The sequence below is a fragment of the Sparassis crispa genome (assembly GCF_003851025.1).
Source record: "Sparassis crispa DNA, contig_000005F, whole genome shotgun sequence".
Lineage (NCBI taxonomy): Eukaryota > Fungi > Basidiomycota > Agaricomycetes > Polyporales > Sparassidaceae > Sparassis > Sparassis crispa.
The window spans coordinates 2,356,170-2,382,545 of record NW_020939752.1 but is presented as its reverse complement, the minus strand read 5'-3'; the positions used below and the strand labels follow the sequence as shown (position 1 = coordinate 2,382,545).

The 26,376-nt window shown below is 53.0% G+C and overlaps 11 protein-coding genes across 11 annotated transcripts; 6 read left to right on the top strand and 5 right to left on the bottom strand.

Annotated features, from left to right (window-relative positions):
* Positions 1 to 1,257: 1,257 nt before the first annotated feature.
* SCP_0607910 (hypothetical protein) lies at positions 1,258 to 1,446 on the bottom strand (the record flags this gene model as incomplete). The annotated part of the gene is made up of 1 exon (XM_027759923.1): positions 1,258 to 1,446. One exon carries the CDS (start codon positions 1,444 to 1,446, stop codon positions 1,258 to 1,260), a length of 189 nt encoding a protein of 62 aa, XP_027615724.1.
* A 328-nt stretch (positions 1,447 to 1,774) lies between these two features.
* SCP_0607900 (Beta-glucan synthesis-associated protein) lies at positions 1,775 to 3,962 on the top strand (the record flags this gene model as incomplete). The annotated part of the gene is made up of 7 exons (XM_027759922.1): positions 1,775 to 2,940; positions 2,989 to 3,060; positions 3,122 to 3,309; positions 3,375 to 3,514; positions 3,564 to 3,732; positions 3,826 to 3,887; positions 3,951 to 3,962. 7 exons carry the CDS (start codon positions 1,775 to 1,777, stop codon positions 3,960 to 3,962), a joined length of 1,809 nt encoding a protein of 602 aa, XP_027615723.1.
* Positions 3,963 to 6,789: 2,827 nt separating this feature from the next.
* Positions 6,790 to 7,412, bottom strand: SCP_0607890 (hypothetical protein; the record flags this gene model as incomplete). The annotated part of the gene is made up of 3 exons (XM_027759921.1): positions 6,790 to 6,867; positions 6,933 to 7,103; positions 7,158 to 7,412. 3 exons carry the CDS (start codon positions 7,410 to 7,412, stop codon positions 6,790 to 6,792), a joined length of 504 nt encoding a protein of 167 aa, XP_027615722.1.
* Positions 7,413 to 10,050: 2,638 nt separating this feature from the next.
* Positions 10,051 to 13,326, top strand: SCP_0607880 (hypothetical protein; the record flags this gene model as incomplete). The annotated part of the gene is made up of 14 exons (XM_027759920.1): positions 10,051 to 10,722; positions 10,772 to 10,975; positions 11,037 to 11,360; positions 11,424 to 11,454; positions 11,505 to 11,560; positions 11,613 to 11,842; positions 11,938 to 11,948; positions 11,992 to 12,014; positions 12,080 to 12,203; positions 12,260 to 12,294; positions 12,346 to 12,618; positions 12,677 to 12,892; positions 12,950 to 12,999; positions 13,053 to 13,326. The coding sequence occupies 14 exons, from the start codon at positions 10,051 to 10,053 to the stop codon at positions 13,324 to 13,326; spliced, it is 2,523 nt and encodes an 840-aa protein (XP_027615721.1).
* An 838-nt stretch (positions 13,327 to 14,164) lies between these two features.
* Positions 14,165 to 16,667, top strand: SCP_0607870 (OPT oligopeptide transporter; the record flags this gene model as incomplete). The annotated part of the gene is made up of 6 exons (XM_027759919.1): positions 14,165 to 14,490; positions 14,543 to 14,705; positions 14,759 to 14,850; positions 14,904 to 15,222; positions 15,275 to 15,895; positions 15,954 to 16,667. 6 exons carry the CDS (start codon positions 14,165 to 14,167, stop codon positions 16,665 to 16,667), a joined length of 2,235 nt encoding a protein of 744 aa, XP_027615720.1.
* A 288-nt stretch (positions 16,668 to 16,955) lies between these two features.
* On the bottom strand, positions 16,956 to 17,279 carry SCP_0607860 (hypothetical protein; the record flags this gene model as incomplete). Its single annotated transcript, XM_027759918.1, has 1 exon — positions 16,956 to 17,279. One exon carries the CDS (start codon positions 17,277 to 17,279, stop codon positions 16,956 to 16,958), a length of 324 nt encoding a protein of 107 aa, XP_027615719.1.
* Positions 17,280 to 17,303: 24 nt separating this feature from the next.
* SCP_0607850 (hypothetical protein) lies at positions 17,304 to 17,775 on the bottom strand (the record flags this gene model as incomplete). The annotated part of the gene is made up of 2 exons (XM_027759917.1): positions 17,304 to 17,451; positions 17,525 to 17,775. 2 exons carry the CDS (start codon positions 17,773 to 17,775, stop codon positions 17,304 to 17,306), a joined length of 399 nt encoding a protein of 132 aa, XP_027615718.1.
* A 680-nt stretch (positions 17,776 to 18,455) lies between these two features.
* On the top strand, positions 18,456 to 19,422 carry SCP_0607840 (hypothetical protein; the record flags this gene model as incomplete). Its single annotated transcript, XM_027759916.1, has 5 exons — positions 18,456 to 18,515; positions 18,581 to 19,005; positions 19,058 to 19,220; positions 19,277 to 19,361; positions 19,415 to 19,422. 5 exons carry the CDS (start codon positions 18,456 to 18,458, stop codon positions 19,420 to 19,422), a joined length of 741 nt encoding a protein of 246 aa, XP_027615717.1.
* Positions 19,423 to 20,236: 814 nt separating this feature from the next.
* On the top strand, positions 20,237 to 21,063 carry SCP_0607830 (hypothetical protein; the record flags this gene model as incomplete). Its single annotated transcript, XM_027759915.1, has 2 exons — positions 20,237 to 20,386; positions 20,449 to 21,063. The coding sequence occupies 2 exons, from the start codon at positions 20,237 to 20,239 to the stop codon at positions 21,061 to 21,063; spliced, it is 765 nt and encodes a 254-aa protein (XP_027615716.1).
* Positions 21,064 to 21,592: 529 nt separating this feature from the next.
* SCP_0607820 (hypothetical protein) lies at positions 21,593 to 22,821 on the bottom strand (the record flags this gene model as incomplete). The annotated part of the gene is made up of 3 exons (XM_027759914.1): positions 21,593 to 21,604; positions 21,661 to 21,965; positions 22,011 to 22,821. The coding sequence occupies 3 exons, from the start codon at positions 22,819 to 22,821 to the stop codon at positions 21,593 to 21,595; spliced, it is 1,128 nt and encodes a 375-aa protein (XP_027615715.1).
* Positions 22,822 to 24,722: 1,901 nt separating this feature from the next.
* SCP_0607810 (hypothetical protein) lies at positions 24,723 to 25,469 on the top strand (the record flags this gene model as incomplete). The annotated part of the gene is made up of 4 exons (XM_027759913.1): positions 24,723 to 24,794; positions 25,001 to 25,154; positions 25,210 to 25,251; positions 25,306 to 25,469. 4 exons carry the CDS (start codon positions 24,723 to 24,725, stop codon positions 25,467 to 25,469), a joined length of 432 nt encoding a protein of 143 aa, XP_027615714.1.
* Between the last annotated feature and the right edge of the window lie 907 nt (positions 25,470 to 26,376).

Here is a 26,376-nt window from a genome sequence, read left to right as displayed (position 1 = left end):
GCCGGCGCGCCATATGGGGACGGTCCTGCCTCCTCTTTCTTTGGACGTCAATCGGTTTTGACGATCGACACGACGTCATCCGCCGTGCAGGGTATATAAGGAGCGCGACGACGAGTGTCGGCCCTTCACATCTTGCCTCCGCTTTCTATCCTGCTCTCTGCTGACCTGGCTCTCGACTCGTCAAAACCTGGCTGGAAACTTGGAGGACAGTAATGCGCAACTGATTCAGCTCACAACACCGGCGATATCACAAATCCTCTGGTCCTCTGTTGCAGTCTGCCAGTGGGCTCCGATCCAGACGATCTTCGTTCGAAACCATGCATCTGCATTCTGGCCCGCTTTGCACCTTCGAACGTCCTGGAATGCCAACGTTGAAATGGCCGGACTGAAACGCTAGAAATGGGGAACACTAAGGCGAATCGATCGCATAATCTGGACAAAATTTCATATCAAGACTCACCTCGCCACGCCCTTAAGCACCTTTTGGTAAGCTCTGGCCAAAGAAGACAACACGCCCCCTCCGCCGGCACGCATTGTTTCCGCCGTATGTCTTCGGGTGTGCTTTTCGAGCGAGACCTCCCGGCAGCTAGCTAGAATAAGAACGTTTGAACACGCCGGCGAAGAATGGAAATCTGACAAGAACTTCAAAAGCCGCGCTTTCACCGCAGGGTGAGCATTTAATTCGGAGGGCTTGTGGAGAAAATCTCACTTCCTGGTGATGAAGGCGCTTTACCGCTCGCTCTGTTGATCAACATCTGCGTGCGAAGTCACGTCAATGCTGTCCCAATCATCCGTCACATCGTTGCCGTCGTCCTTCTCCAACGTCTCAGCGAACAATCAGGATGTCAAGACGGCAGCGATTCTCGTGCTTGAGAAAGAAGCCGACTCGGTGCCACACTGAGGTGTTATGTAAGAGAAGCGTACCAGTGCAATAACGCAGAAACCGAGAACGCATATCAAGCTACCCTGTCGTTGCGTCGCGCCTGGAAGGCGCGTGCGGCCCTCCCTGTTTCCCATGGTTCGTCTAAGGAGCGAATGTTCAATTCGACGTGTGCGTGAAGGACGATTGTTCGTACACCCTTGCCCTGTCCGTCACTCTGAAAAGCCAACGGGATGTGCTGTAATGCGCAAGTCGAGACCCATCGTACATAAAGCACGATGATGATCTCGGCGTTGTGCATATTGGATTGGCGCATTGCTGTCCCAGACCCCTCCAGGCTCGAGCAGCACGACCTTCGAAGACAGCTCAAAGTTGGATTACATTTCCGTTGGGACGCGAGGGTTACTGTTAAAGTCATCGAGAGTGCCGCTCCGAGTCGTCCGCATCGATATGGCGTCTTTCTTCCCAGTCGGGAGCTTGAAGGGCACGTTCTGTGAGGACGCCAAGAAGATCTCCCAGTTCTGGACTGAAATGGACACGAAGATAAGGCCTTCGCCCGCTGTCATGTGTGGACCTCAGTGAACCTCGACAAGCAGCCGTGCGCCATTCAGCACAGTCGAGAGTCGAGACCAAGCACCCAGTGCATCTCCAAGCTCAAAATTCGTTCGTGAAAGCTGAGAAAATCGGAGGATGGATGGTATCAGACACTGAGCAAACAAAGTTGGGATCTGGAACAGAAACTGGTGCGGGCTCGTACTTGAGACGATCTATGCCAATCTAATCTAAGCGAGAAATGGTTCCCAGGTCCGGGATGCCAAGCGCCATCATCCTCACGCTCCTTCCTGCTCCTCGTCGTCGTCGTCGTCGTCGGACTCTCTGAGCTCGCTGCCCTTCATGTCGACGCAATGGCCGATAACCGACGCCGGCGACGATCCATCAGGCTCGTCCCAGGGCTCTTCACAGGGCTCCTCGATCCACGAAGACGTCGCCGACTTCTCCCCCTCCCGCACTCCACTCACATCCACCTTCGAGTCGCCTCTCCTCCCCGAGAACGCTGCGACGTCCCGCTCGTTACCGATTAATTTCGTTTCCTCCCCGCTAAATCCTAACCACGCTCCCCACAGACAGCCTTTGGCTCGCCAGAGCCCGTCTTTCAACCGCCTTGCCTCGGAGGAGTCTCACGCGCTTGCCGCCCAGCTGTCTTCCTTGGACTCTGGCCATCGCGGCTCTATGATCCTCTACAAGCTCGACCTCGCACCCCCCAGGATGGGCCAGCGCGACTCCATCGCTTCCTCCTCTGGCGCCTCTTTGCTCTCCTTGTCCGCCGACTCAAAGTACCCATCTGGTGCCGTCGTCCAGAGCCAGCGCGGCTTCGTACCGTATGCGTTCGATCCCGAGCAAGAGCTCAGCGATTTCCCGGACGACGATGACTATCTTCACGTCCCCGACCCCAAGACCGACAGGGTCTCGTTCTGGTCCTGGCGAGGAATCGTGAACATGTCCATGCTCGCCATCCTCCTCGCCGCCCTTCTTGCGCTCTTCGTCTGTTACCCCGTGGTCACCTACTTCCGCGACAACAAATACAATAGAGCGATAGCAGACAATATCGCCGTCAACGCCACCGGCCAGCAGGCGACCCGCAGGGAACTGGCCGACGAGGCCGTGCTCGCCCTCCCGCACGCGCAGAAGGCGCCCTTGATCGACCCAGATACTCCTGCCTCGGTGCGGACGCGCGTCGGCTCCGACGGCGAGCCATACGAGCTCGTCTTTTCGGACGAGTTCAACGCCGACGGGCGGACGTTCGGTGGGGGGGACGACCCATTCTGGGAAGCTGTGGAGGACCGTCCGTTCGCGGTCACGACGCGTGGGGGCAGCCTGCGCGTCGCTGCGGACGGCATGCTGCAGAGCTGGAACAGGTTCTGCTTCACGGGCGGGTACATCGAGGTCGCGGTGCGGTTGCCTGCGGCGCGCGCTGGCAGCTACGAGGCTGCGGCGTGGACCATGGGCAACCTCGCACACGCCGGGTTCCCTGCGACGATGGAGGGCGTGTGGCCGTATGCGTGAGTCTCTTGGAAGCTTTCTGTCAGAGACGTATTGATCAAGGGTAGCTATGACGCGTGCGATGCAAGGACGCTCCCGGATCTGACCCAGCCTCAACTGAGTCGGGGACAGCGGTTATCGTAAGTGTGCGCCTCGCATCTTGTACATCGGGTCTATTCATCTACGTCGATATTCTTGCAGCGCATGTACATGCTCTGGCGAGGACCATCCTGGGCCGAGCACGTCGAAGGGCCGCGGTGCCCCTTCGGTCGACATTTTCCGTACTTTGACCGACCGGCGCGTCTCTCAGACAGCATGGTTAGCTCCATCGCCGCACGATCACGTCAACCGTATACCTGTCCGATCAAGAGAACAGTTCGTTTCATTCGGTGCGTCTTGGCCTCTGGCGCTACGTCCATATCCGGAAACTCTAACTCGGCCACTCATTCGCTAGGTTTTGAGTACTCTGTAGATCCATCGCGACCCGGCGCAGGCTTCATGCATTGGCAGCTCGATGGCCAGCCATCAGAGACGCTCGGGAGCGCGGCATACCCGCTCGATACCCCGCGTCGTTGGATTCCGGAAGAGCCCATGGTAAGTTTTGTCGATTTTTTCCGGTCACGCCCTGATCTCTGTCGCATAGTCGATCGTCCTGAGCCTTGCCAGCGACTTGTCCGCGGACACTGAGCATATGGAGATGCTCGTTGACTATGTCCGGGTATACCAGCGCACGGGACAGCGCAACGTCGGGTGCAGCCCCGCGAGATACCCCACGGCGGAATATATCGAGGCGCATATAGATGCGTATACTAGTGCGTGGCGCGCACCTCGTCTTTGTGCGCCATCTCTGCTGACGCGTATATTGTATCGTTCCTGCTCTGGTCATACTTGGGACCCGCGTGCAGATCGAAGCATGGCATCGTGGTCACAAGCGGGTGGGCGGTACGCATGGCCAAAAAATTCCATGGTGCGCCTTTTCGTTTTTCGTGCCGTGAGCTCGCTGACCCACGTACTTGCCCCGGTGTGATAGAGTGGCTGCTGAGGCCATAGGCCAATCCTCTAGCCCCCGCCCAATCAGAGCATGAGCGCCCTGCACGAACACTGATCATATTCTCTTCGTCACACTCACTAATGCTCTGCACTCCGGCTCGCTCGATATCCCCGGACTGCACATCTATAGATACATACCTCCGTAGCCGCCCGCGCGTATTATACCGAGTACATCCCCCGCGCTGTGCGCGCGCGGCTATTCGTAGATCTCTCCCAGGTGGCGTGTAAAGTTACCGCGAGTTACCCCTCCCCGCCACCCAGGCCGGCCGGCCTCCCTCATCCTCTTCGCTGCGTATACGCACACATACCTTAAACTACCATGGACTCGGGACTAAGCTTGCGCTGATAACGAATCGGACGGACCGGACGGGGTAATATAGCTTAGCTATACGTATACGTTAGCGGCGCTCGCTGCCTACTTGCTGGTTACTTGGGTCTTCTATTTATCTATTGGACGACGAACTCGACGGGCGGTTCGGAATGAAAATTTGGGTGAGCTGAGGAGGAGCGTTGGATTTGCATTTTTGAGTGACGTTGGGGTTGAAACGTTGAAGGCGAATGAATAACCGAGAGGCGATGTTCGAAGGACGACGTTGCGCGAACACATGTTCATCCTTACTGACCAGCGTTGCATGCTGGCTTCTGCGAAACGTACCGTCTGTACATGTTCGAAGATTCTCGTATCGGCCCTTACATGCGCCCCGCACAGTTATCCGATTAGTGGGTGCGTGTCATACATCGGAGCACTGGCCAGTATTTGTCGGGTGTCTCGAACGACCGGCCCAGGACGAAGGAAGGCAGCGGCGTATGACGGAGATCACCAAGAGGACGGCGTATGAAATGGCTGCTCAAATAGACTCGAGCGACACCTGTGTTTGTCGAGATTATCCGATTAGTGGGTGCGTGTCATACGTCGTAGCATTGGCTAGTATTTGTCGGGTGTCTCGAACGACCGGGAGCCCGGGAAGAAGCGGCGTATGACGGAGATCACCAAGAGGACGGCGTATGAAATGGCTGCTCAAATAGACTCGAGCGACACCTGTGCTTGTCGAGGGGACGATCTGCTATATTAGGGGACGACAGGAGAAGGTTCGATACGGTAATGTGCGTACGTGACCATTTGAGCATTTGGATAGAGCTCCTCGGAAAGACCATCCGCGTTGATGCAGCTTAATGAGCATTACCGGGCCTGGCTGGTGTGTATAGAGGATTTCGCTATCGGTCGAGTCGATTGACCGTCAGATAAGTTCGTGGGTTACAGAGCTGCAAGATCAGGCCGCACGGGGCGTGATAGTGTAGCAGAAATTCCACTCATCTAGCGAAAGCTACTAGCCAGGTATTCTGTGCCGCTGAGAGAGGAGGGAAGCTGTAAATTACGACTCAGGCTCGAGCTGGTTTGGAACAAGACCCACGAGCACCTATCCTGTCTTTCGTATGCTAACCTCTGCATCTCGCGCATCCGCCTTTTCTTCGGGAAGGGCGTCGTAGACAATAGATATATGTGAGCGGCACTGCGATACTTACCGGGCATGTGGTTCATCCACGTTCAAAGTTTTAAGTGTTTCTTCGAGCAAGCGGCGCACAAGACGTTCAACGGTTCAGGAACGTTGGAGTCAATAGCGCGGTATGCCGCGCCAAGAACTCGCGGGATATCGTTCGACACGCAACTGCGAACGCACAATGTCTAGAAGCTCATCGAGCGAGCACATTGCCACACACCCGGCTCTCTGTGTTTTTGGCATCCAGCGAGCCTCCGTGGGGGTGCTATCAATGGCAGTTAGTAATACGCTTGGCTTATAGCACCAAATTTACCCGCCACCTTCTTGCGGCATTGAGACATTACAGCTGCACCCACGAGTGAGTACTTGCCTCAATGAAAGTCTTGCAGTCCGAGAGGCGTAGTGATCTTCCCTCTTGTTGTGCCTGCGTAACGGAACTTGAAGTCTTGGCTCGTCGCGGGTGTCTCGATAACAAAGTTTCCCCGCCGCTGTTCCTGGCAGATGTGGGGCGATCTCCGGCGGAAACCAGAAGAATATACGAGTACGAGCTTGGAAGAGGGCTCTTAGAGGAAGTAGAGCATGCGAACACAGATCGAGAAGGGACCCGATAGCTGGAGCAGGGGAGAAGTCCTAGATCCGCATTTTCAATCACCAGAAGACCGCGGACCATGCACGTTTGTCACCATTAGACAACAACAGAAATACAAACCGTTTACATGGCTTGTAGGGAGTGCAGGCGTTGCGCTCTAAACGCGTGAGGGTCTACTATCCGGCCGAGTGAATGATCACTTCATTCGAGAATTTTCATGGAAGACGGTTTAGATCCTTTCCAGTGATGCCAGCCGTCCGCCGAACGAGCAGTCACTGAGCATAACTAAACTCGAGAGCTTCGCGAATTTGGCGCAGCGGGGATGCTCGCGGAGCGCTGTCAAGAAGGAACTCATCGCGAGTGCTTATGGGACAATAACAATATAACTGACGCATCTCACGTTGGGCTCGTAAAGCTTAAGAGGCGCGTAAGAGCACCATGAACGTAAGTGAGCCAGAAGAAAAAGGCAGAGCCTTAGAATGGATGCCGAGCGGCATGAGGGCGGGAATCAAGTGGACTTTCCATCCACAACGACAACGATTAATAACGGATTGAAGTACAGACTGCAAATCGATTCCACTGGGAATATCAACGCGAAATACCAGTACTAAACGTTTAGTACATACAGCCTTACAGCGCCGATCGTAAGTAACAAACCCTGAAACGTAAAAAAGTAATAGAAGAGTATGTTCAATAACCGTCCCACACGTCAAACAACCTCATCGTCAAGTTCAAGAAGCTGAACCAAGCTGGGAGCACGGGGCGTCGGTGGGACAGTTGGTCTGCGCGGTGTTCTGCAGATTGCCCAGCTGTGGACAAGGTACAAACGATATCAGAAAAGGGTAACACATCCGAGGATAGCGCGAAGACGTACGTAGTCCCAGGTGCAAGCGCCCCCAGTGTATGCGCACTGGTACCCAGTGAACTGGTTGATCATGACACCGGCGTCGCCGTTGAGGTCGGTCGGGCAACTGCAGCCGCTGGTGGTGCTGCACGGTGCCGAGGTGGGGCAGTTGGTCTGGTAGATGTTCTGCAAGTCACCAGTCTATACCCGCGAACAGCGTCAGTCAATTCATGGTAAGGATGGATGAACGCCTACCTTGTCATCCCAGGTGCACGCGCCACCGGTGTACGCGCATTGGTACCCCGGGTAGATGTTAATTAGAACACCACTGTCCCCGTTCAAGTCAGTCGGGCACTGGCAGTCGCCGCCACCTCCGTAACAGGAGAAGGCGACGGTCTGGCCCGTCAATCGGCGGTGAAGGGGATTCGGGAACGGATCGATGAAGTGGGCCTCCACAGCGAGGAAGAGAGCCAGAGAAGCGAAGGCAGCAGAGACGAGGCGTGCAACCATCGTACGGATGCTAGAGCGAAGTCTGTAGAGAGGTCTTGGTTAGAAAGATTGGAGAACCAGGTTTGAGGGCTCGGATACCGGCTTTCCTGTGGCAAACAGCCGCACTTTTATACGTCTTCGCTGAAACCCTGGAACACCGTCAGACTCAGACGCGGCCGACGCAGGAACGCTCGCATGCCTGCGCCAGCGGGTGACGAGCCCGGAGAATCCTCCGACTCGGAAATAGGCTGTCCTTCATCAGCATCCTGATTATGTCGTCCAGAAAATACGTTCTGACAGCGTCTGCGAAGACGACGTTCCATGCCAGCGCAGGCCGAAGTCCAGCCAGGGCCACAACTCATTCAATGCGCGGAAGAAGGAGGAATCCGCGGTATTCGAAGGCCATTCTGACAGCCGTCCAGAAGTCACAAAGCGAGATGTGGCTTAACAAGGAACCAGGGTCGGGTGTCAGAGCTGGGTACCATCCAGCCAACGTTTGTCAGACGTAATTTCACTCGCTGACACGACACCAGCGGCGTCCCAAGCTGGTCCGTCCGCACAAGGGCCGACACAGAAGACTTGTTGGTCCAGGAGAGGCGATGTATTTAGTAGTGCAGATGCGTTTCGTCTGGATGGATGGATGCCATACTGACATGTGAGTACATCCGAGTGTGCATATTCAGGAACGAAAGAGAACTTTTCAGTGATACAGGTGTGAGAAAGTGCCGGAGAGAACAACAGCTACCGCAAAGGCGGTTGCACGAGGCGCCGAGGCGCAGAACATGGACGCGGACAGGCACATCGGTGCCCTGGAATATGTATAATATATCAGGGAACAGTCATCTCGCTTCTCACATGTGCGTACCCTTATGAAGTAGGCTCCGCTGGGGTGATCAGCGCGCCAGTCGAGCCATGTCACGCAGGCGTTGCAAACCGAGGATGCAGTAGCGCTCCGATCTATCAACATTCCGTGCACCTTTACTATGAGCGAATACGTATACGTACGTCGTAACCCCTTGTTCGGACATCTGACGGGAATCAAGTGCTGTATTTAAGTGTCAATATCCATGGGTTGCTCCCTGCCCAGAGCCGTCATGTCGTTTGAATGATCAGTGGAAACTGTACGGATGGACAAGCTCGTCCCGGAGTTGCTCCGGTTTTGGACGCATGAATCAGCAGTGGATCACAGAATACGGGCCAGCGTGAAACAGAGGCGGTGGTATTAGGGATAGCCCTGTCCTCTAGTCGTCTGTTTGGCGCTGGCTTTTGTTCAAGACTGGTGAGTACAATCGCCCCTGACCCTGACAAGCACGATGAGCACGGTGATGACTCACTGCAGACGCCCTAGCCAATATTTATGGATAGAAAGGACGTGATGTACCTGCTGTGGGCAAGACCGCGTTATCACCGTTTTACTTCGCCACTCTCGGTCATGCCATCGTACTAATGAGGAGGCCGTAAGTGTTAGTGGTGCCATTGCCTATCAGCATGCTAATCTCCGGCGTTTAATGTCGCTGGCCAAGTGCGAACTGAAGCGACTTCACTTTGTGAGTATCAAGTTGACACAAGCAGATTCACCGAGTAGTTGAATGACCAGTCACGGATTGTACAGAGACATATCTCCATATCGCGTGTATGCTAGGCTCGCATGTTTTAGCATGTTTTGGGCGGTCGACAGTGAAGGTACATAGTTCGGTGAGAAACTTTTCTGCGAACCTGCTAAAGCAGTCACATGATCCTTACGCGTCGCGCTCGCGTTTGCGCGCGAACTTTGTGACCTCAGGGCCGAGAGAAAAATATCTTGGTCCTCAATATTCAGCTCCTCCAACGCAACGTCTAAATTTTCCTTGGATAAGCTACCTTCCAAAGAGAACGAATTCTCTGCTACAACCTTATTATCTACGACAGACTTGGCATTGGACATCATCATCCGAGCGCTGGTGAGTTCCTGTAGCCTTCACCTTCCATCAGCAGATACGCTATTGTCGCCTAGTAATGAAGATACCCTGTCTACAGATGCTGCCGTGGTTGGGAGGCGAGGTTTCTGTGCTATGGCGGAAAGTATGAAGGTGCCACAGACACATTGTCATTCGACGTGCTCAATATTCTGGCTATGAAACCATGTTACGATGCGACTACCCCGGCGGCACTGCAAGCTACCACCATGATTTGACGGTGAGTTCTAACTTCTTTCGGAAAATGAGTCACAGCGTCGGATAACCCGGATCTGATGACTCCTGAGTTAAGTACCGGTGGTCATAGCTGCTGGCTCTCGAAGCACGAAAACGTCAGCTTCACATTGGACAATCCGGCTCGGAAGAACTACTCGTTAGCTGTTTCCTGCTGTTTCTTGCGAAGTGATCATTTTAATCTCTCACTCGGATGATGACTCGACCATTTCTCACCATCAGCAGGGTTAATCGCAGGCATTACTGCCAGTTCGACTGGGTACGCGAATTTGACTTGTCCGCCAATTGTCCACAGTCAGCTGGAGTCACCATCGTGGATCCGCTGGAAGATAGTTCAGCAAGGGTACGCGATACGAGTTATCTAGGCGCCCAGCACTTGTTTCCCGTCGTATAAATATTGCGACAAGTGATGCTCATGCCTGTCGATATCGTCCGCATCGCTGTGCTTAACCGCGGGCCTCCACTTGGCTATGGCTGGCGGATATCAGCTCCTGAAGGGCGAGTCTGACGAGACGGTGCCGCGCAGGGTGTTTACTGGGCGCCGGATCCTCATCGCCGTCGGGTTTGTTGTCGGTACCGCTGCGCTCTCTCTTTTCTACACATTTCCTTTCCGCCAGGCGCATGATACGGCAGAATACTCTACGTGGATGCTAGGCGAAGAGTCTCTGAAGCAATGCGTATCCGGCGTGCCACCACTCGCTGCCGCGCCAGCACCGACCAATCCTTGGGCGTCACTCACCGTGGACGAGACGGTCGCCATCTATAACTGGCTCTTCGAGCCCACGCGCGGCCTGAATCTCACCTCGGGCGACAAGGCAACCCTCGCTGACAATATGATCTATCATATTGGGGCCTATCGCCCTGCCAAGGAGGATGCTCTTGCCTACCTTGCTAACCCAGACTCGCACGCTGCCCCAGATAGATACGCTAGAGTGACAATTCACCATAGCGCTACTACCGTGCCAGTGGTAAAGGACTGGTTGGTCGGTCCGCTACCTGTGGGCCCGAAGACGGCCATGCGGCAGCTGACTGAGATCTACCACCGCGATGAGATCCCACATAATGCGCGTGGGTTCACGACACTCTGGGAGATGCAACCGTTGCTGGCGACAATCATGCCACCCCTCGCGGAACTCACTCAGGTACTTCATTTGTTTCAAATCAGTGATACCTTACTGAGTCATGGAGTAGGAGCTGTTTGGTGGAGTTGCGCTTGGCCTTCCAAACGATACTCTCGTGGCGGGTGCCATCGCCCCGCTCAGTATTGACGGCTCCTTCCGCCGCACTTGGGTTAACTGGAGACGGAACGTCGCTGGGCCGTACCTTCACCCCGTCGGGCTCTTCCATTACATCGACATAACTGGCACGGACCCAAGAAATTGGAAGCTCATTAAAGTCCGCCTAATTTTCGTCCATTCTTATCTTTCGTCCTTCACTCATAACAACATATTCATAGATAGTATATAATCATCAGGTTTTCTCCAGCACCGACGAATTCTTGGAAGCGTTCCATAACGGTACTCTCAAGCGCCTTCCTGCGCGACCTGACCAGCGTACCGACGTTGCGTGGAGCAGACGGGAGCGCCCCGACATCCCTCCGCGCGACTTGGACGACCTGCCTGGTCCGCGTTCCGTTTCCTTCGGAGGCCTGCGCTTCCGTGTTGATCCCGCCTTGCAGTTCATCAGCTGGATGTGGTGGGAGATGTACTTGGGCTTCGATAGAGACATGGGCTTAAGTCTCTGGGATATACATTTCCGAGATGAACGAATTATATATGAGGTGCGTGCGGCGCGCGCACGCCCGTATGTTAGATAAGTCTTTGAGACCTGTGTCCGCGCCTAGCTTGCGCCGCAAGAGGCGATTGCGCATTATGGTGAGCGCAGATGATCAGCGAGTTTAGAAAATTTGCTGAACTGTAAGTAGCTGGTAACGACCCCATGCAATCTTCGACAGCCTGGCTCGACCGATTCTTCGGCATGGTGCGCTCTCATCAATCGTCTACTTGTGTTCTTGTACTCAGATGCTTATTAGGGCTCGTCCGTGCGCGATATGATTCCTGGCTACGACTGCCCACACGAAGCGGTGTTCCTTCCCGCCACGACGCACTCGTTCGATGGAAGCATCACGCGCGAGCGTGCGATCTGTGTGTTCGAGCACGATACTGGCCGCCCGCTGACGCGGCACTTCGGATACGCAGAGGGAGAGTTCGGCGCCGTGAAGGGTTACGAGCTCGTTGTCAGGACTATCTCGACTGTCGGAAAGTGAGTTCTGGTCTTGAATTTCATTCTGTATTCTCTCAGCTATCTCTTCTTTTTGATCGCTGCATGATTTGATGCTGCCTCTCTTGGTTCCATAGCTATGATTATTGTAAGTTAATCCGTGTATCATCTCCGCCGACGTGCGCTGATAGCTGGTCGCTACATCAAAATAATTGTCAGTGGTAAGTGGTTCCCGGAAATCGTTCATGTAATGACGCCTGATTCATCGCTGCTGCATAGTTCGACTACATATTCCAGCTGGACGGCACGATCGAAGTGCGACTATCTGCCTCTGGCTATCTCCAGGCGGGCTTCTGGGAACCCGCTCAGGAAGGGTACGGAACGGCTATCCGCGACACGACAAGTGCGTGGGTGAATGTACAGTCTTGATTCTCTGGTTGCTTATGGAACGCTTTTCAGTGGGTTCGCTGCATGATCATGTTATCAACTACAAGGTACGTGGATCAGCCCTTTACACTTAACGAGCTGACAAATTACGTGCACAGGTTGACCTGGATGTCGCTGGCCTTGAGAATTCGCTGCTGTTCACGAGCACTGCGCAGGAGCAGGTCACACAGCCATGGTTTGAGGATGACTGGGGCAATACAGTTATTCAGCAGAAGATCACCCGCACGTACATTGACAACGAGGACGATGCGCTGCTCAAGTTCCCTCCAAATTTCCAAGGTGGATACTCGCTGGTTAACACCGCGGCACACAACCGTTGGGGTATCCCTCGCGGGTACGCGATTCACCCCGGGTACTCACCGGTGCACAATGTGCGTACCCGACTTTCCGATTCTTCAGAAGGCTATGCTGAAGTATGATGGTGCTCAGACGGTTGTGGGCTCACCACGGCTACTGAACAATGCAAACTGGGCTTTGTACAACATCGCCGTCTCGTGCCGCAAGGAGACGGAGCCTTCGTCGAGCACCATGTGGAACTTGAATCTCCCCGGGAAGCCGATGGTAGACTTCCACCGGTTTTTCGACGGCGAGAACCTCACACAGGCGGACCTGGTAGCGTGGGTCAACATTGGAATGCACCATCTGGTGGGTTGCCGCAGCCCCGCTCTTCTGATAGGCCATGCATCTTACGCGTATGTTTAGCCACAAGCAGAGGACGCTCCCAATACGCGCACAAATCTCGCCGCATCCAGGTACGAGCCATGTACTGACATAGCAAGGCACTATCTTATCAGTTCGCCCGCAGCTTCTTCCTCACACCGCTAAACTACTTCGATTCAGATATTTCGATGGAGTCCACGAACGCAATTGTGATAACTCCGCCAGTTACGCCTGATGGCAAGTGGACTCACGACGACTACGGTGTGGGCGCCGTGCACTGTGTTCCGCCCGCGGTGCCGCCATTCGAATATACAGGAGTAAAGGTCTTCGGGCTTGACGGGCGCCCTGCTCCCCCGGCCAGCGTAGAGGAAATGCGGAGGGAAGCGGAGCAGTACCACCGCATCAAGCTGGAGCTGTGAGCAGTAGTTTAGAGGGTGCTGTGACATGACGGAGACCACTGTACTAAAGTTGAGGGATGTGCTTTTTAGAACTCAAGAGGATAGACCAGATATGCTCTGCGTGACGTTCCTAACTCGGGACGCAGCGTAGAGGATTTAGTCAATAGAATTGCTCCTTTATGAGCAACTGTTGAACGTCGAAGTGCAGAGCGTGAGCCTGCTGGATAAAGCGCACCATGATGGCATTTGTCATCCGTGAATGGCTGCCTTGGGCAAGTACTGTAAACGCTCACTGCGACTCCAAAGTCACGTATACATGTTCTCCACCACCACGTCAATCTCTTTCTGTTTGTCTTGACTCTATGAATGTAGTTTGCTGTAGTTCCTGTCGATATGCTCTGTTGCACGCAGGAAGCGCGTGCTGAAGGAAGCCCGCAGACAGTTGACCCATCAGAGAAGCTCTCCAATGACCACATGCACTCGAGATAACGCGAACGGCTAGTAACGGTTTCAGATATATCTCGAGCAGGTCTGAGCTGATATTCGAAGGCAGGGCTCGGTGATTGGCGCAGTTGAGGTGCTATAGTTTGACTGAACGCCCTACAACCGAGGTTTCGATACGGGCATTCATACGAGGCCAATTTCAAGCAGCCGCTTGGGCCGATCTTAGCTTGAGCGCGCTCTTTCACGGGCGCGATGGCGATTCTCGGTTTTTCCGCACATTCTCCGTACCTTGCCGTCATCAGGCTAACTTTAGAGGTGGAGTTCTGCGTCTTCGTTATCGCGTGCTGCGCGTTAAAAGGACTCGTATGGAGAGGGCAGGACAGTGCGCTCATATCTCGAGCGGACGTTCTCTCCTATGACTGTTCCTGAGCCGTTCCTGCGCGACGCGAACGTAGGATCGGCCGACCCCGCAATGATAGACCATCATGATCCAAACGACGCAGAAAAGATTCATGGTGGCTCAAAGTTGTCTACCAGCGAGAATGTGCAGGAGAAGAAGAAGGAGGACTTCCTCGATCAGATAGTCCCCGCTGTTGATTATGAGGACGAGGACGAGGGAGATCAGATTTTCGGGACAGACGATCCATTTCCCATGGATCCTAACGCACCTGAGGAGCAGCAGTTCACATTCCGAGCTGTATTTGTTGGCTGCATGCTTGGCGCCGTGATCTCGGCGAGCAAGTACGTTCTGATGTATCATTTTGTGCAGATTCCTGTTCTGAACATTTCTTAGCATATATCTAGGACTGAAGACAGGATGGACGTTTGGAGCCTCGCTTTTTGGCTCGATATTTGGCTTTGCCATCCTCAAGCCGTTGTCTAAAGCTCTTCCGGAGCGATTCGGTGGTGGGTACTTCGGTCCGAAGGAAAATGTCTGCTGTCAGAGTGCTGCTACGGTAAGCTTGCTTGAGGTACTTGCAAGGGATTTCATTTGAAAAATCAAGCGTAGGCCGCTGGATCACTTGGACTCCTCTTTACTTCCGGATTCCCAGCCGCGTATCAACTAGGTTTGCTTGGTGCAAACCCTCAAGCGGATTTCGGGTGGGCGCTGTCCTTCCGAATTTTGTCCATCAGTATCTGAGCTTCGTCTTCAGACGGATAATTACATTCACGCTGTGCTGTGCTTATGTCGGCATCTTCTTCACGATGCCTCTGCGGCGGTTGTATATTCTAAAGCTCAAGCTTACGTTCCCGGGCGCTGTAGCCGTTGCGTATACGATCCGCTCTCTTCACGTCGGCAGGAATGCGGCAGCCAACGCGCGGAAGAAGACTTGGGGTCTTATCATCTCATTCTTCATCTCAATTTCATGGCGAGTCGCCAGCGAGTACGCACCTGGAATCATGTGGGACTGGCATTGGGCGTACTGGTTCTATAAGGCGGGCTGGAAGTGGATTATCTGCGCGGAAAGCTGGGTGCGTTCCTTGGGTTCTGATTCGATGCTACTCGATTTACCTCTTGTCGAAGGGATGGATCTTCGAACTGACTCCTGCTTTCATCGGCGTCGGGTTGTTAGTACCCATGACCGCCTCTGTATCATTTTTCGGTGGCAGTCTACTTGCTTGGGCTATCATCGGACCTGCGTTGATCACGACGGGAAAAGCAGTCGGCGTTGCGATTTCGCCACATTATCCCGGCTATATCAATTACGCCAACATGTTGCTGGATGACCCAGTCCACTCTCCGTCACCGAAGTATTGGATGATCTGGCCGGGATGTTGGCTCCTCCTCTGCGCGAGTATGGCAGAGATTGGCGTGAACTACAAGCCAATCTTCGTGTCTATCTCTCTGTTCCTCTCTCCGCTCATTAACCGCCTGCGCCCTGGAAAGTCTGTTCAACTCAACAAAGAGGATGGGCTGTATGATCCGACGCCGATCGAGGAGCAAACCCCATGGTGGCTGTGGATCGGTGGTCTGACAATCAGCACCATCCTCTCCATGCTTATCATGCGTTACCAATTCGGCCAGAACGCAGGAGTCACATTCCTCGCTGTTATCTTCTCGTTCATCTTTTCTCTCGTTGGCGCGGAGTGCACAGGGCGTCTTGATATCACACCTGTGACTACCTTCGGAAACTTTGCCCAGTTGGTATGTATTTTCAGTCGACCAATATGCAAACATATACTGATAGTATGCATATTTTCAGATCTTTGGCGGTATTTCAAAGGGTGCGGGTATGGCACCTGCTGTCAACCAGTTGAATAATGGTCTCACCGGGATGATCACCCTCGCCGCATCCGAGCAGTGCAGTGATATGCTTGGGGACTTGAAGACTACGCACCTGATCGGGGCGTCACCCAGAGTCCAGCTGTACGCGCAATGCTTCGGCGCCCTTGTCTCGATCTTCCTCTCCGCCGGAATGTACCTCGTCTTCGTGAAGGCCTATCCATGTATCAACGAGCTCACCGCAACGACGTGCTCCTTCCCGGCGCCCGATGTCGGTGCGTGGCGCGCTGTATCTGTAGCAGTCTCTTCGCCCAGCCTCCCTATTCCTCTTTCATCTGGTGTTACTGCACTCTGCCTCGGTGGTTTCGCAATCGTGCAAACGATCGTCAAATACCGATATTTCTCTCCGGATAAACACAAGTGGTTCCCAAATTGGAACGCCGTCGGCATTGCAATGATCCTCGGTCCGCTGTGCACATACCCTATGGCAATGCTCTTTGGGAGCACGGTCGCGCTCGTTTGGAGACGGTACTGGCCTGCAGTATTCATGATGTACGGATACTCCGCTGCCGCCGGGATGATTGCGGGTGAGGGGCTGGGCGGTATCATCAATGCTGTGTTGCAGATTGCCGGTGTGTCGGGCTCGGTGCATGGAACGAGTGTCGGGTGCCCAATGGGAGAGTACTGTGGATAGCATATTGCGTTTATTTCCTCAACAATCTCATAAAGTTCGATGCCTTCTTCGATATGACACGCTAATGTAGCCTTACCTTTCCGGTGTACTTCAGAAGACACGACCGAGATGACCCAAGTTAAAATCATAGGTGCGAAGATCCATTATAAAGAGGGTAATAGCAAACGGGTCGGAACGAAGAAGGCAGTATCCACTGACGGTAGCGAACAATACACAAAGCTGAAACGACATGCCACAGTAAGCAAATAGTAACTGAGCGCTACAAATAAGGGAATCGGAGAACACACTTCAATCAATGATGAAACTGTCTTCCAACATGTCATCCATCTCCAATTCACCCATCTTGACAGGAACGCAATCTTCGTGCTGCAACTCGACCCATCTTCCTGCAGCTGAGCGCCCCACGCGCAAGACCACGAAGTCTATCTCCTGATTGTCGGCCCCATACCAAACGAAATGCTTCCCCACGAGCAGTGTTGGGTCTTCAGCGAACGCTTCCGCTTCTTCTTCCTCAATCTCGCGTGAACCAACCGGGGGTAGACGCCTCTGCGTGAAGTAGTTGAGTACATCCTGCTGCGTAACATAACACCCATGGCGGATCGTAGGTGTCATGACTGGATTTTAATCACCAGGCCTTTAGGAAGACTTCGGAGTAGCGAATACGCACTTCAGTTCCAACGCTCTGGTAATGATCCGTTGCTGGATTGCAACAGGCTGCTCAGAGATCTGCGCCGAGACAATGTAAGTCAGAATGGCGTGCGCTGCCTCATGAATCTTGAGATTACTACGCATTAAATAAGCAATCACGGAGTGAGCACGCCGACCTCGCAACAACACAGGTGTAAACGCGGACTCACTCTTCGAACGAAGCAGGAACGATCTCGGTGTCGCTTTCGAAACGGCCCAGGATCGCAAGTCTGCACTTGGGATCGTCAAAGCTAGTCTGGCCGAGGCATTTCATCATGAAGAATTTGGAGGACAACTGCTCGGCCTGGGCTGGATCTGCGCGAATCACCGTCTGCTTCTCCCTGTACAGCTTTTCATATTTGGCCTTTCGCTGGGCGATATCTTCAATAATGTCGCTTGTCTGTGCAGAGTTAGCTAGCATGACGGCTGATGCAGACTATGAAGATGTCAGTAGGGCCAGAAAGTCGACGTCCTATATACTAAGTGCGGAAGCAAAAGACGGAAGCATATTCGTGGTTCCAGGCCTGCATTCAATTCAACTGGCTTTCCGTAACGTACTAACGGGTGACAGCACCAGCGGAACACCAAAAAGACAGATGCTGCGATGATGAATTGAGAGGTCCGAAAAATCATCCGCGTCGCCCCTAGCTAGAGGTCGGTGTTGTAGAGAGACGCGATGTGCTTTAATTTGTACGTAACATTCTAGCTCTTGGATGACACGTTGAATTTGGTGAATAGAATCGTTTCTTTATGGGCGAGTGTGTTGGACTGCAGGGCGAATAATGTGATCACGCTTTGTGCAGATGACTACCTTAGGCAAGTGCTGTAAAAGCTCGGGATGGGCCGTCTCCTAGTCCAAGTCACATACGTTCTCCACGGCATCTCTCTCGATTGTTCACTTACAAGTACGTTTGCTACTGTAAATCCCGTCTACATGCTCTGTTGCACGCAAGAGGCGCACGCTGAAGGTAGCCGCAGACGGTGGATCCATCAGAGAAGCTCTCCAATCATCATATGCAGTCGAGATAACGGCCAGCGGCAGTCTCAGATATATTGGCGATTGGCTCAGTTGATCGTTTGACTGAACACTCTTCGTCTGGTATGGACATCCGTTGGCCCTCTCAAGCGGCCGCCCCCTACTTTCGCCAAGTTCGTCTCGAAGTGCGCTCTTCCCAGATACGATAGCGAGTCTTGGCTACAAATTTTCCTTACCTTGCGGTCACCAGGCTAACGTTGGACTTGGAGTTTTGCGTCTTCCTTATGGCGTGCTGTGCATTAAAAGGGACTTATATAAAGACGGCAGGACAGTGCGTTCACATCCGAACCTGACTGTTCCTGACCTGTTCTCCCACGACGCGAACGTAGGATCAGCCGATCCTGCAATGATAGACCATCACGATCCAAACGACGCAGAAAAGATTCAAAGTGGTGCGAGGTCGTCTACCAGCGGGAATCTGCAGGAGGACAAGAAGGAGGACTTCCTCGATCAGATAGTCCCCGCTGTCGATGATGAGGACGAGCACGAGGGAGATCAGATTTTGGGGACAGGCGATCCATTTCCTATGGATCCTAATGCACCTGAGGAGCAGCAGTTCACATTCCGAGCTGTATTCGTTGGCTGCATGTTTGGCGCCGTGATCTCGGCGAGCAAGTACGTTCTGATGTATCAATTTGTGCAGATTCCTGTTCTGAATATTTCTTAGCGTATATCTAGGACTGAAGACAGGATGGACGTTTGGAGCCTCGCTTTTTGGCTCGATATTTGGCTTTGCCATCCTCAAGCCGTTGTCTAAAGCTCTTCCGGAGCGATTCGGTGGCGGATATTTTGGTCCTAAGGAAAATGTTTGCTGTCAGGGTGCTGCTACGGTAAGCTCACCGCTTCGCGTACTTGCAAGGGATTTCGTTTGAACGATTAACTGTAGGCTGCTGGTTCGCTTGGGCTCCTCTTTACTTCCCTGCCGCGTATCAACTCGGCTTGCTTGGCGCAAGCTCTCAACCGGATTTCGGGTGAGCGCTGTCCTTCCGAACTTTGTCCATCAGTATCTGAGATTCGTCTTCAGACGGATAATAACATTCACGCTGTGCTGTGCTTATGTCGGCATCTTCTTCACGATGCCTCTGCGGCGGCTGTATATTCTAAAGCTCAAGCTCACGTTCCCGGGCTCCGTAGGTGCTGCGTACACCATGCGTTCTCTCCACGTCGGCAGGAATGCAGCAGCCAACGCGCGGAAGAAGACTTGGGGCCTTATCATTTCGTTATTAACCTCAATTTCATGGCGAGTCGCTAGTGAGTATGCGCCTGGAATCATGTGGGACTGGCATTGGGCGTACTGGCTTTATAAGGCGGGCTGGAAGTGGATTATCTGCGCGGAAAGCTGGGCGCGTTCCTTATATTGTGATTCGATGCCGTTCAACTCACATCTTGTCCAAGGGATGGACCTTCGAACTGACTCCTGCTTTCATCGGTATCGGATTGTCAGTGCCCATGACTACATCTATGTCATTCTTTAGCGGCAGTTTGCTTGCATGGGCCATCATTGGACCTGCGTTGATCGCGACGGGGAAAGCAGTCGGCGTTGCGGTATCGAAAGATTATCCCGATTACACCAATTATGCCAGCATGTTGCTGGATGATCCCGTCCATGCCCCGTCACCGAAGTATTGGATGATCTGGCCGGGGTGTTGGCTCCTACTTTGCGCGAGTATGGCAGAGATTGGCGCGAACTACATGCCAATTCTCTTGTCTATCTCCTTGTTGCTCCCTCCACTCATCGACCGTCTTCGCCTTGGAAAGTCTGTCCAACTCAACAAAGAGGATGGGCTGTATGATCCGACGCCGATCGAGGAGCAAACCCCATGGTGGCTGTGGCACGATCCTCACGATGCTTATCATGCGTTACCAATTCGGCCAGAACGCAGGAGTCACATTCCTCGTTGTTATCTTCTCGTTTATCTTCTCTCTCGTTGGTGCGGAGTGCACAGGGCGTTTTGCTATCACACCCGTGACTACCCTTGGAAACTTTGCCCAACTGGTGTGTATCTCCAGGTGCACGAGTGACGAGCGAACACACGCTGACAGCATGGATGTTATCAGGTCTTTGGTGGTATCTCAAAGGGTGCGGGTATGGCACCTGCTGTCAACCAGTTGAACAACGGTCTCACCGGGATGATCACCCTCGCCGCATCCGAGCAGTGCAGTGACATGCTTGGGGACTTGAAGACTACGCACCTTATCGGGGCGTCACCCAGAGTACAACTGTACACGCAATGCTTCGGCGCCCTTGTCTCGATCTTCCTCTCCGCCGGAATGTACCTCGTCTTCGTGAAGGCCTATCCCTGCATCAACGAGCTCACCGCAACGACGTGCTCCTTCCCGGCGCCCGATGTCGGTGCGTGGCGCGCTGTATCTGTAGCAGTCTCTTCGCCCAGCCTCCCTATTCCTCTTTCATCCGGCGTTACTGCACTCTGCCTCGGTGGTCTCGCAATCGTGCAGACGATCGTCAAATACCGCTATTTCTCTCCGGATAAACACAAGTGGTTCCCAAACTGGAACGCGGTCGGCATTGCAATGATCCTCGGTCCGCTGTGCACATACCCTATGGCGATGGATGCTCTTTGGGAGTACGGTCGCGCTCGTCTGGAGACGGTACTGGCCTGCAGTGTTCGTGATGTATGGCTACTCCACCGCCGCCGGGATGATTGCGGGTGAGGGGCTGGGCGGTATCATCAATGCTGTGTTACAGATTGCGGGTGTGTCGGGTTCGGTGCATGGAACGAGTGTCGGGTGCCCAATGGGAGAGTACTGTGGATAACAATGACCTCACGTCTTTCCTTAACAATCACGTAGAGTGCGATGCCTTCGGTATGATACACCTGGACCGGAATATACCATCAACACAACCACCAGTATATATACAGTAAAGTCGGAAGCATATTTACGGTTCTACCTCCTCTCGATTCAAACGCCTTTCCGCCACGGATTCACCGGTGACACCGCTGTTGCCTACATAATGGAACACCAGAAAGATGAATTGCATCGTGATGATGAATCGAGAGGGCAGATCATCGCATCTTAGGTACTGAAACAAAATCCTGTGCGGAAAAGGAGCTGAAGTAATTCATACATGCATCTGAGTCACGCCGCCTCCGCCTATGTCAGACATAAGCTTGTTCCTGAAAGAGTTCTCCTCGCATACATTCGCCCGGAGTAGGGGGTCCGTACAAGGTGCGAATTCGCATCAATGTTCAAGCTGAGGGTCGCAAACGAAGGTCAGCGCATTTTCACAATACAATAGGACCTTCTTACCAAAAGTCGATTCTGCGAGTAAATGAGATGTGCAGAGAGTTCTGCCATCATGCACATCATAGGCTCTGAAAACTCCTTGCAACGTGTCGACACGATGAAGATCTCAACAGCAGCGAAGACAGATTTCCTGAAAAGGGCACATAGAGGGGGATGAATATGCCGCTCCAAAATGTCTATTAATGTGATCTTGCGAAGGTGGGGCGAAACAAGTTGTGACAGCAAAGGAATAGGGGAAAAATGGGACGGACGGAGTGCAAAGGTGCGTAAAGATGTGCATGAAGAGAGGTTGATGTACTCCGTGAAACCTAAAGCAACATGAGCAGGGGAGCTTCTGAATATTCGGCACTTACTGTAGTCCTGCGTGTAGATGCCCAAGCCTAAGTTCTCTAGAGAAGGCCCGATAGCGTTGATTAGTCGCCCAACGTTCTGGAGATCTTGGTGCCTGTTGATGTCTAGGCTCAATGACCGCAACCCAGATGCATGGCCAAGCCAGCGGACAAAGTTGTTCGTGGGGCAAGCATGTGTTGAACTGCGACACAACGCAAATGAACGAAGCCGGGCCACACAAGAGCTGCTAGGTACCACTAGCCCCTCCCATGGATGCTCTTGGCTCGTGAAATCACGTCTCACGGTCACGGTATTGGGTAACCGAAACCCTTCAATCAGGAGACTGTCCAGATTTCCGAGCAAGGAGAGATAGTCGATGAATGCCGCGAGTGGGAGAGTACAGTCCATCACGTTCAGCGTTCTGATGGAAGGAAACGCAGGAGATAGGTTTGGGAAGAACTTTTCTTCGTCGTACGCCATGAGATCTGTCACATTGCTGAACGTGAGAGTATGCAAGGCTGTCAGACGAGTGGGTAGAAGAACGGGGATTGTGTATATCCAATCATTCTGCGGTCGCTCAAACAGGGTGCTGACGCATAGCTCATGAATCCATACACCAGCTTCAGGATGGGCGTCCAAAAGCCACATAAGTTCATAGAACCTACGCTCCCCAGTCACCGAGATCCTGCGAAAGAGAAACCCCTGGCCAACTGCACGCCACGCACGACAAGTGAGCGCGAAAGCTCGGAGTGAGCGACGATCATCGATGAGGGATTCCGCTATGTGGGGATAAAGCTCAGGTGGGAGAAAATGAATGTTCTTGGTATGCGACATGACCTGGCTGAGAAAACTGATCAGAACCAGCCAGTGAGTTTCATGACCCGAGAACAAAGAGGAGCCGTACCGGCAGATTACACAGCGCTATCGTTCGTAGCACCAGACAAAGTTGTTCGACGTCAGCTGGGCAGACGGCTACTTTAGCAACCTGAGAGATTGGGCTAGACGAAGGAGACGGAGCGAGAAGAGCTGTGCGATGCTTGATCCTGTATTCGTTTTCAAGTGAGTTGGATCCGCAGTCTGACGCAGATGTCCTGTCGGATATTCCTGGAAAGATCAGTGGTTTCGTGGTGAATATCGCAAATCGAAACCCGTGGGTACACAGGTAGGGGCGGTACACAATTAATTAAATGCGCGCTTATCTGGATCTTCGAATCCTAAGTAGCAGGCGCTGGCAATATAATGCCACCAATCCGCGCAACTGATTGGTATATGGTTTGCATAGCGCATATCTCGGCAAGTCGTCACCTACCTGACCGAGACTCAAAAACGAAAAAATTGACAGGTTCCGATCGCCACAGTTGACCGAGGAGGTCAGTACATATACCGGGTGTTCGGTCACCGGAACTCAAGATAAAGAACCGAAGGAGACATACACTTGAATCTATTCGACAGTATTATAACCGTATAAACTGTACCTATACGATAAATCTGCGGGAGGTGGTGCATGACGATGACTGATGGTTGACATACGTGATAGCTTGACAAGAATGGCTATAGTCCGTGGTAGCTCTGAGCTGCAGAGCAAGGAAATCAAAGGGGAGAAAAGCCCAGATAGCAGGGAACAAAACTGACCGCGTGCTCTTCCGTAGCGCTGACGCGTAGCGCACCACGCTCGTTAATGTTATGTTCGACAAATATCTCCTTGATAAAATCGGCCTCAAGTTGCCTATCATACGGATCCTGACAACCGTAAATTGCTACTGATATCCTCGTGCGATAAACACAGGTGTCCGCAGAACTTCTGCCAGTTCTATCCACCCACGTTTCCATGGGTACCTTTGGTACTCTTCCAAAGTTAGTTCGCCAAGATGCGGCGCTGTGCCAGTCGGGATAGTAGAGCACACTGGAGTTGGGCGTAGCAGCCGAGCGTGAGACTGCGGAGTGCGGTGCATGGTGCAAGGTCAATGAAATCCATACCGCCATTGTACTCCTTAGGACCTGGGTCAAGAAGGATCTAGTCACGCTTGAGTAGTGCAGCAAATACAATTAATACTTACGCAACGAGGAGCTGTGCCAGAATGTCAACCTAAATCTTCAAGCAACCGACCAACATCCTTCAGCAAATCAATGATCATAATGTCCAGAATGAGAGAATGCGGCAATGCATGCAGGGACTGCGCGGGGCCCATCCAGCGGATAAACTGCGTCGTCGGACAGAACCAGTCTTGGGATGCACACAGATGAAAGGATACCAGGCGTGGCATGGGCGAACTGGAAGGTATCACGAAGATTCTCCAATCGCGATTCTGACTTACTAGGTCCTCATCCTCGGTCACCGAGCGAACGCGCGCCTCTCCAGGACGTCGTGGGTACGAGACTAAGAGATTCCGGTCCAGCGCGCGGCATTTCGTGTCAAGTACTCTCCGTCACGGTTCCCTCTTTGTTCTTGTGCTTGGAACATCCTCCCGATCGCACAAGTGTGAATTGAGCTTGCCGACGATGACAGCAGAAGACTTACGCCACTGCAAACCTCAGAGGTCTATGGACAAGAGAGACTACGTCGATGTTGATGCTGCCGTCCAAAGTTCAAATGCGCTCGCCGCGCTCCCTCGCTAGATTCTTCTGCCCCCTCCACCTCTTACACACAGTAGAATTGCAATGGATACGCAGCGACACACCCCTGTCCCACTCTCACAGTGTATCTCAGACGCTTCATCCGCCGGGTCATCCGTGTCATGGTCAATTCCCGCACGGATAGGGCGGACGTCGTCGAAGTTGAGGCAAAAGTCGATAGGTTGACGGACAAGGTAAGCGGACAACGTCTTCCATTGCGCGTTCACGTTGGGACGAGGGAGTCGCTCCATTTCAGTTTCGAGTCGTGTCGTGGATGACCACCGCAGATTGGTCAAGTTCTAGTACGAAACTTCGTTTCGAGTACAATATATCTCCTGTAGGACTCTCCGCGTGATTTTTTGGTGCCATGTAGGGAGTTCAATCACATTTCGCACCACAGATAAAGACTTCAACACCTTCACAACGAAATGATGCTATCCCTCAAATACATTCTCCCGCCGATGCCGGCCCCGCTCACTATCTCCGCCTCGACGGTTCGTTCTATCAGGTCGAGAATTACGGCCGCACGCACATGACGCTCGATGAGAAGACAGGTGAGGTACGTGCATGCGTACGCCAAGTACGACTGGACGATCTTAACATTCTCAGTCCGAACGGACTCGCGGATTAACGTGAACGTCGAGATACCAAGTAAGTCTCGTTCGTTTTCGAAGTCCCTCAAGATATTGATGCGATCGACGATAGATACATGGCGGGAGGACCGCATGAGCTACATTCACGAAGAGCGCGATACCGGCTTCACACAAATAATATCATCCTCCGGGCATTCCTCCAACGTACATGCATTGACGTCATTGTCTATGCCTCTGCCATGCTCGCATTTTGCTCTGTTTGTGGAACAATACTGACCGCACGTTACTTGAGCAGATCGAATTTCTGCACTAATTTGAAGTCGAGGTTGTACGTCGAACGTACCTCCTGGCGACGTCCAGCAGAGTTTTGTATGTCTGCAATATCTCATGAAGTTGCCTAGCCAAATACCTTATCAGTCGACCCAGAGTAACTTTCAATGGCTACCTTTGCACAGCATTCCAACGGTTCTCTTCTGCATCTGAAGGAAACCGTCTATCAGTGATGCGACAGGGATCCGCTGGGATCAGTCCGGCACGCGGATGCCGTCCCCCTTCAAATCCAAGTCCTTTGGCCGGACCTTGAGCGCGCAACCTGCTGTAGAAACGAAACAGACGCGTTGGTGAGTCTGCATTACTGTCACGCACACGGAAGACGTGCTCAGGCGTAGGAAAAGAAACCCCCTGCTCGAATTGTATTGAATTACGTTGGGTGAGTAGTCACGTCACCTGCCACTCATCGCCATAAATATCGGTTGGAGGCCGAGAACCGACCCCAACTGCAATGCGTCGCTTTGGTGACTTCGTGACTGCCACGGTCTTGCGTTTTCTCTGGAGGAAATAGATCACCGGTTACCCGATCGCTTTGTACGCCGGAGCTGCCCGGTTGAAGTGAGATTTTTTCGCAGGAATGATAAGAAACCCAGGCTTTCAATATTCAATAGCACGCCTCGCGATGCTGAGTGTGAGTTAAGGAATGCAACTCCGAGTCGTGGGAGAAGCTCAGCGAGGGCCGCACTTGGGCGGAACTCGAGGGGTACATCATGAATCTGATCGGTTTGTCCGGAGATATGTCCGACATGGTATGTGGATTCACCAGCATCTGCTATGATGACAACAGAGCTGTACATATGGCGGACATGAAAGACATACGGAGTGCATGATAATGACAAGGGTGGACTAATGC